This window comes from Crocodylus porosus, unplaced genomic scaffold (genome assembly GCF_001723895.1).
Source record: "Crocodylus porosus isolate Cpor-Errol unplaced genomic scaffold, CroPor_comp1, whole genome shotgun sequence".
NCBI lineage: Eukaryota > Metazoa > Chordata > Crocodylia > Crocodylidae > Crocodylus > Crocodylus porosus.
The window spans coordinates 30024581-30033190 of NW_017728907.1; the positions used below are offsets into that span (position 1 = coordinate 30024581).

General features: G+C 46.1%; 1 protein-coding gene across 1 annotated transcript in view; it reads right to left on the reverse strand.

The window, feature by feature from the left end:
* Nucleotides 1-8610, reverse strand: part of PLPPR4 (phospholipid phosphatase related 4) — a 68247-nt gene that overhangs the window by 14285 nt on the left and 45352 nt on the right. The window contains exon 4 of the mRNA XM_019531044.1: nt 7831-8026. Coding sequence (XP_019386589.1) covers nt 7831-8026 — 196 coding nt within the window. The remainder of the gene's footprint in view (nt 1-7830; nt 8027-8610) is intronic.

Genomic DNA, 8610 nt, shown 5'->3' on the forward strand with positions numbered 1-8610 from the left:
CATAATGCAGGAGTAAGATGACATGCTAAGTGACAGCTGCTCATTCCAGCTCCACCTCCCCGCTGCTGTCTACAGTCTCCTGCAGCTCCAGGAGGGTGTGGAGCAGCCCTTGCCTCCTAGCTTGGAAAATGCAGGGAGGTTCAGAGGTGTGCCCTGCTAAACACTGCACTTCTCTCATGTTTAAGAGCACTGTAATGTAAAATATGCATGCATCACTTTTGTGTACACTCTATGTTTACTGGAGAGCTAGAATCTTTGTTCAGGTCTTATGAATGATAAACAGAATTTGCACTCAGTCTTCCCTTTAAAAGAGAGCACTGTAGATTAAAAATATGTGCTAATTCATTGTTGGTATTATTTCCCCCTCCCTCTTATGTTGATATTACCCCCCCCTTCTGTTATTCCAATTAATTATATTCTATGTCTGAATGAATCGGTATATTTACATTGCAGTTACTGTAGCTAGCTCAGGTACTGCAGTTGCATGGAGCCCAACATGGTTGAACTCAAACAGTTAGCCAGTTTGAAGGTGGGGCACTTTTTAGCCCTGCCTGAATTCTGTGTTGCCTTAGCTGCACAGCTAGCTCTTCTGGAACTAACTCTGCATAAAGCTACTTTGGGTATGTCTACACGAGGGGCAGTTACAGCAGTGACTGAGGCATTTACAAACACTTAGGGCATTTATACATACACATTTTCATGCCAGGCACATTGGAGCAGACTTGATTAATTGAGTCTGCTCTGCATGAGAGTTGATAAGCACTGCGCTGCATTGTGTGCAGCTGTGTAAACAGTGAAGTGTGTGTCAGCGTGCAGAAAATGGCAGTGGTGTGCTTTTGAACTAAAACATCTCTGATATGTTTTAGTTCAAAAGTGCGCTGCCGCCATTTTCTCAGCACTGATGTGCATTTTGATACTTATAGAATTGCATGTGGTGCAAGCATGTGTACAAATGCCCCTAGTTAAAGAAGACGTCATTCCACTAAGCAATATATCACATTTTTCTATGTATACATTTTGCTTTGTCTTTGCTAAATAATTCTGCATAAGTGAGCTCTTTGACCTAAATTTAGAACTAGTGTAAATCCAGTTACGTTGATTTGAACTTAGATCTAAGAATTTCTCAGTTTTGACTGTGGCCAAATTGAAATCAACATGATTTTTAGAGGGGCAGGGGGCTAGGGGAGAGGGAAGAGATCTAAATCTGACTTCTTTGAAACCGTGAGCAAGATTTCCAAAAAGATATTGGGGAGGAGGGAAAATCTTCCCTCCACTGGGCATGTATTCTCCATAAATGACAATAGTGTCTATATATTGCCTCTACCCTCATCAGTATTAGGGGCAAAGCATTAAAGTCATCTTCACAAGGCTGTCAGGGAGACTCAACTGTGATGACACTGAAGGGTACTTGCTAGACAAAGACCTGAGCACAAGTACTAGATTCATCTCTATTTACTTCAGCAACATTCATATCTGGACCTTAATTTGATGACTCTGATGTGGTGCAAGCAGTAGTTTTACCGTATTCTGGTTGATTTCCTCTTACTGTGCTTAGAATCTTTGCATCCGTGCAAATGCAGCCTGTTACTGAAGAGACGCACATGCTGAGCTCTCTAATGGAGACTTGACTTTTGTTCTTTTGACTTTGCTATCTCTTAATCTCAAATAAGCATACCAAAGGCTTGTGATCTTTGTGGATGGGAATCATGACATCTAGTATGAATAAGGTAGAACAGGGCTGCCCAACTTCTAAGCAGATGAATGCTACACTAGCAGGGGCCACACCATTGAGAGCCATGAGCTTCTAGGGCCTCATATTACATGTCCTCTTGCTGCACTGCATACCTGGGCACCTTCCTCCCCCACCATTGTACTGTGTACCACCTGGCTGCACTGCGTGCCCAGGAGCAGCTCTCCACCCTGTCTCCTCCCATGCCCAGGTGCACTGCCTCATTCTGAGCTCCTTGGCTGCAACCTCACCTTCTGAATTATGCCTCTCAGGTGCCCCAGGCTGCAGGTTTACCCAGCACTGCTGCTGTGCTATGCTTCACTGACCAACCCCATACTCTGGGCCAGTGAAGGAGCAGCTGGAAAGAGAAAGCACCTGGAGATTCTGGCTGCTTCTGCAGCTGGAACAATGAGGGCAGTGGTGGCCACTAGGGCTGTGCGAAACAGCACCCTTTCATTTCGACTTCCGTTTCACCATTTTGAAGGGACAGTGTTTCATTTCACTGTTTCAAAACACTGCCCATTTTGTTTCGTTGAAACTGTTTCATTGTTTTGATGAGTTTTGACGTTTCACCCATAGGCTATAATAGGGAATCATGAAAATACCTGTAACTTTTCCTTTCTTGCTGGATTCAGATGAAAACTGCAGGGATGCTAGCCCCTTCTGAGGGCATTAAGCCTGCCATGTTTCAAGGAGATAGGTGCAAGGGTTTCTGGGAAACTTCACCTCAAATGTTCAAAGCAAAACTTGTATCACTTGCCAGCAGCAGCAGCCTGCTGTCATCCCGTGTGCAGATCTGGGGGCCCGTGCCCCCCAGAAGGACTGTGGGACTGTGCCAGAGTCCTCCTGGAGGGTGTGGGCCCCAACATCTGTGCACAGGAAGACACCAGGCTGCTGCTGCCACCTGGGGCCAGTGCTCAGTGCAGCTTATGCTGAGCACTGGGAAGTCTGGTGCTGCTGCTGGCCCCAGCCAGTAGCAGCAGCCTGCTGTCATCCGGTATGCAGATCTGGGGGCTGCACGTCCTGGGGGGCTGCAGAGCTGTGACAGACTGCTCCCAGGGGGCACAGGCCCCCGGATCTGTGCTCAGGATGACAGCAGGCTGCCACTGCCAGCTGGGATCAGTGCCAGCATCCAGGTCTGCCCAGTGCAGCCTGCACCGAGCACCAGAAAGAACCCAGTGCTGGCGCTGACCCTAGCCAGCAGCAGCAGGCTGCTGTCATCCCATGCGCAGAGCTGGGGGCCTGCACCCCCTGGGACACAGATTAGGGGCCTGTGCCCCCCAGGAAGAGCTGGGGAAATAATAAGAGAGCTGGGGAAGCAATCAGAGAACAGGGGAATTGAACAGGGAGCTAGATGTCAATATCAGAGTGTTCTTCTCCTCTCTTCCCTCTCCTTAGCTTCTGTTTAGCTGCAGCAAGCCTGGCTTCAAAATCCAAAACTTTTAGAAACTTTCAAAAGGTTTTGAGTGCCCTGATTTCATTTTAAACCTGTTTTGAAGGCTTTTGTTTCCTTTTTGATTTCACTGTTTCGAGCTCGAAGCATGTTGAAACATCTTAAAAATGAAATGCTTGCTGAAATTTCACACAGCCGTAGTAGCCACATGGAAACCTCAGGGCTCCAATTTAACTCATGCAGCCTGTGAGCTGCCAGTTGGCAGCCCTGAGGTAGAGAAATCGAGAGTTCTGAAATAAGGAATATACTGATCCGAGGAAGTAGGAATATCACTCAGATTTCTTAAGTGAGAGATAAGATTAAGGAAGCTAGTGGGGAAAAATACAATAAAATCTCTGTTATCCAGTACTTCACCAACTGGAATACTCTATTAACTGGAGTTTCCAGCTGGCCAGCCAGATGTGGTGGGGGTGGGGAAAGCTTGCATGTGGCGGCAGTAACTGCCACCACCCACCATTCCGTGCTGCCACCAGATGGATGCGGGGGTGGGGCAAAGCTTGCACATGGTGAGCAACCACCTTGCATTGCTGTTTCTCTGCCTGCAGCCATCACCACCCCTCCCCCTCCTGGCTCTGCATTACCTGAAAACCCTGCTGGGTTATTTCAGATAACCAGAGTTTTACATAACCGGCAATCCCCTTACCCCAGGGATGCTGGATAACAAAGATTTTATTGTAATTCACAAGACCTGGAAAACACACTGTGTAAACTGGATATAGAAGATCATGAAGGGAGATTGACAAATTATAAAACAGATTAAGAAAACTGAAACTGAAGAAAGGAGAGCTCATGAATGATATGAATATATGCAGTGGAAACCCTTTTTGAATATAAACAGGGAAGGAGATTGATGAGAGAAGCCACTGAACTTCTATGAGATGGTGGCAAAAATTAATTCATATTTCCATTTGAATAATTGCACTAGTTCTTCCCTTTACTGTTCACAGGAGAATCTGGAGGAAACTTGCCAGAATGAAAATAGTTTCTTGCATATTATAAATTAAAAATGAAGGCCATTAGCAATCATATAAGAAAAAGCCCATATATGCTATAATCATTATAGTCAAATTACGTTCCATGGTTGGCTATATTATATCATAAAACACTAATGGCTGAAGATGCTGTTAGACCACTAACAGGCATCTGATCACTATAACAAGTGAAGAAAAATTTGAGGGAAGCAAAAATAAGCCATTCATCACCAGGGAGCCTAGAGAAGAAAAAATTAGAAATCATTGAATGTTATCTTTATGGGAGGAATAACTTAGAGATGTTATTTTGAGGTCATATTCCAGCTTTTCTGAAGAAATATGAGCTGATAAAAACTAGCCACTGGGTCTTCATAAAATTTTAATCTGATGTGACAAATTTTATTAATTTTTTAGAAGAGAGGACCTACAAAGCAAGAAGGAAAGTACTCTTCTAAAATTTCTAAAAAACAGAGAATGTAGAAACCCACCTAGAAAGGCTAAATAAATTACTTGGGATCTGATACTGCAGTGCTCTGGGAGCACAGATCCCTGCACCCATGTAAAGGAAGCCCCACTGAATTCATGCAGATATCGGGGTGTGGCAGGGCACCTTTGGTGCCTGCCCCTTTAAGAGGCTTGAGCAGGCTGTGGATAGCTGGCAGGTGTGGTGCAGCCTAATGAGATGCCCACATGAATGCATGATGGCTACTGGATTGGACAATTGAGCTGGGCAGCCTCAATATAAACAGGTCCCTTGAGGTGAGCTGGCAGCTGTTGCAGGGATGCTGCCAGAATACATTTACCCAGCTGGAGCTGCTGCTCCCAGAACACCTGGTGGTTCAGGGTAAGAACTATGGGGATGGAGGAGTCCTGGGGAATGACCTAAAACTACACCCTGCTAGGGTTGGATGATGTGGTGGGGCTGTCTGTAGTGGGATGGTCCCCAGGAAATACCACACAAGTCCCTCCCTAATGAAGATGAGTATGGGGTGCCATATAGCCTCAGCCCCCATGACCTGGTGGGTTACCCCATAGAGGGGCAGGCAAGGGGTCCAGGCATATCATCAGGCCTGAGACCCCCAGTTAGGGGGGTGGCATAGGGGCCCCAGTGAGGGGGAGTGTGAGAAGTGAGTAGGCTGTGTAGGGTAGGGTATGCATGGGTGGGCCTGAAGGACTGCGCATGTGCTGCATAAAGTAGGGTCTGTGTGGGCAGGCCTGAAGGACTGCGCATAGGCTGGCCTTAGTGATGAGTGAGCTGTGTTTTGTGGGGTCTGAGAAGGTGGACCAGTAGGGGAGAGTGAGTATGAGTGGTTCAGTAACCTAACTGGAGTAACCTTGACTGGCCAATGCTGGGGCCAGGATCAGAATGGTTGAAGTGCCAGAGCACCCACCGTAAGGGACAGCCAGTGCCAGGGGCCTGGAGTTCTGACTGGCTTAGAAGTGAGGCCTGGGCCCATGTGGCCAAAGGTACTGGAGGGGGCCACTGCCAGATGGGAAAAGGGCTTAGGGAGCTTTGCAGCCCAGTATGAGGGTGGGGAGTAGCAAGCCTGAGGAAAAAGGATCCAGGTGGGGTCTGAACATCAGGCAGGCGTAGACTGAGGTACATTGTGGGGCCAGAGACACATAGTGATGCCATCTATGAGGCATGGGACATTGTGTAAGGGCAGTACAGAGCTGTGTATTACGTTCTTGGCATCGGGCAGTAAATGGGCAGCTTCCCACCTATAAATAACTTCTCTGAGTTACATCAAAAGTGTGGCAGAAGAGCCGTTAGACCAGCCACTATATGGCCCCCTATCACAAGCGGATATTTCATCCACTTATTGACTCTGGGTCTTCTTAATAATAAAAACCGATGCGAAAGAATAGAGCTCCAGTGGAGCTCCCAAATGAAACTATAGTGATTTACATCAGCTCATTATCTATCCCTTTATATGCAACATGAAACAGCGGTACTGGTACTGTTGTACTAATGACATCAACTGTCAATGGTTACTTAGTAATTGTGCTCACTGGAAATGTCAGACACATGTACCTAAACAACCAGAGATATAGACTGTAAAAGTAAACTGGTCAGGTGATCCACTTGTTGTTCTTTAATGTTTGAATGGCTCTGTGATTAAAAAACATCAGGGGAAAAAAACAAACAACAGGGAAGAAAAGAATCTAATCAAATAAACAGAACAATGACCAATACATTCTATGTGACACGGTGTCATGAAATTTGGAGCTAGATACAGTGTCATGAAATTTGGAGCTAGACACAGAAGAAAACATCTCCCTGCTGCAAGGTACAGAAAAAGAAAAAAGGGGAGTACTGGTGAAATGAACCACATGAAGCAATCTCCCTCTGTGTGACTCTGGATTGGGACATTCCAGCTACTCCTCTGTTTTTCAATCTGGCTGCTTGGTTCAACCTGGTCACCTAGGTGACCGGGCAAGGTAAATTCCTAATGGAGGGGGAGCTTGCTCTCTTCCTCTGGCAGGCATTTTGGAAATGACATACAAGAAGAGTACCTCCAGGCTGTTGTCTGGATGAACCGTTGAGTAAACCTGTAAATTAGGTAGTAAATTAGAACGAAGTATTTTAGTTGCATATTAAAAAGGGTCCCTGAGCCCATATTTGTAAGACCCAATTTATTAGAACTTGCTCAAGGTGTTTTTATCTCAAATTCCTTGTGTACTTGTGTCTCTCTCCCCTCCCCCCACTTCCCCCCTCCTCTTCTCCCTGAACAATAAAAGTATCGGTAAAAGCATGACTGGCTGTTTTCTCTGTGAGTGCCTGAGGTGAGAGAGGGCAAATGCTTTTTTGCTCCTAGCAAAGCTTGGCTGTTTATTGCCAAACTCAGTCATACCTGAGATTACCCTGGGAGGTTTTGGGCTAAATGAATCACCCAGAAACTTTACCAGTGGGCAAAGTGTCCCCAAGGCTTGCAGGTTCTATGTTTCCTGTACAGCTATCCCTAACAGATAGAGTGCCCAGGTGATGGCAGTGATACCCCAGGCTTGTGGGTATTCTCCAAAAAGGGGGACAGCCATATGTAGACTCCCCAGGGGAGACTCCTGAAGTGTGGTTTTGGGTCCGGCACAGCAATGTGGGTGGCTCTGCATAGTAGTGCCCCTACTCAGCTGCCACAGACCACAACATGTGGTGATCTTTTCTGTAATAAAAGGACATCTGTCTGAACCAGATTACTACTACAAGTTTACTACTTTTTTGTGAATGTTATGCTTGATTACACTCATATGGTTACAAAACAGAAAGTATAAGGGGACCTTAAGTAACATGTATATGTAGGCAAGATTTTCCTACACAGAGCAGATAGTACTTCTGGGGAGTGCGTCAAACATAGCAGCAGAAGCAAGTCCCATTGGTAACTGAAGTAGACACTGTACCTACTTCAAAGAAAGAAACACTGCCACTCCCAGTGTTGGACCCCAAAGTCTTAGGAATGATCTCCAAAGCTTCCATTAGGCTAAAAAGGTTATTACACATACTGAACATATGCAAAGAGCAGCTTATGCCCTGAACTTTGTTATAAATCTGGCAACATTCGCTCAAGAGTAGATGTAGTAATATATTAAGTGCTGCAGGTGGGGTAGAAAATAAAAATGTTTATCTTAAAAAAAAGTAGATTGTGAGGAAACATTAATACATAATGAAGAATAAAACTAACCTTCCATTGTTGATGATTGTGGTATCAGATCCTGAGCAAATATCTTCCACAATGTATGAGTTTTCTGAGCAAGATACATTTAGGGATGTGTAGTTAGGTTTGCATACTGTCAGGAAATATGGTGCCTGATACCCTGTTGATAGCTGTATGATGTCAGTAATGAGCGCAGTAGAACAAAGGCCAAACACATGAACACCTGGAAGATAAAGCAAAATAACTCCTTGAGCCTTGTTATGGGCCAACTTCAACAAGTTGAGGAGACTAGTGGGTAAGGCGCTGGGGTCCTTGAGGGCAGGGGAACTCAGTGTCCAGGATGAGTGGCTGTTCCTTAAGGAAATGATACTCAGGGCCCAGGGGGAGTCCATCCCAACAAGAAGCAAGGGGGGCAAGAGTGCCCGGAAGCCCCCCTGGCTCACCAAGGGCATCCGGGAATGCCTGCTTGCCAAAAAGGTGGCATAAACCCAGTGGAAGGGGGGTGCTATCTCCAAAGAGGAGTATAGCTCCTCTGCTCGGGCGTGTAGGGGGGCTGTCAGGAAAGCTAAGGCAGACATAGAGCTAGGACTAGCGACCAAGATCAAGAATAATAAAAAGTCCTTTTTCATATACATAGGGAGGATGAAGAAGGCACCGGGTAACGTGGGGCCCCTGCAAGGTACACTGGGCAATCTTGGGGTTGTGCCAGAGGAGAAAGCGGAATTCTTTAACCAATTCTTCATGTCCATTTTCTTGTGCAGGGACCGGGACTTCCCCGCTGTGATGCCAGATGGACTCGAGGGGGGC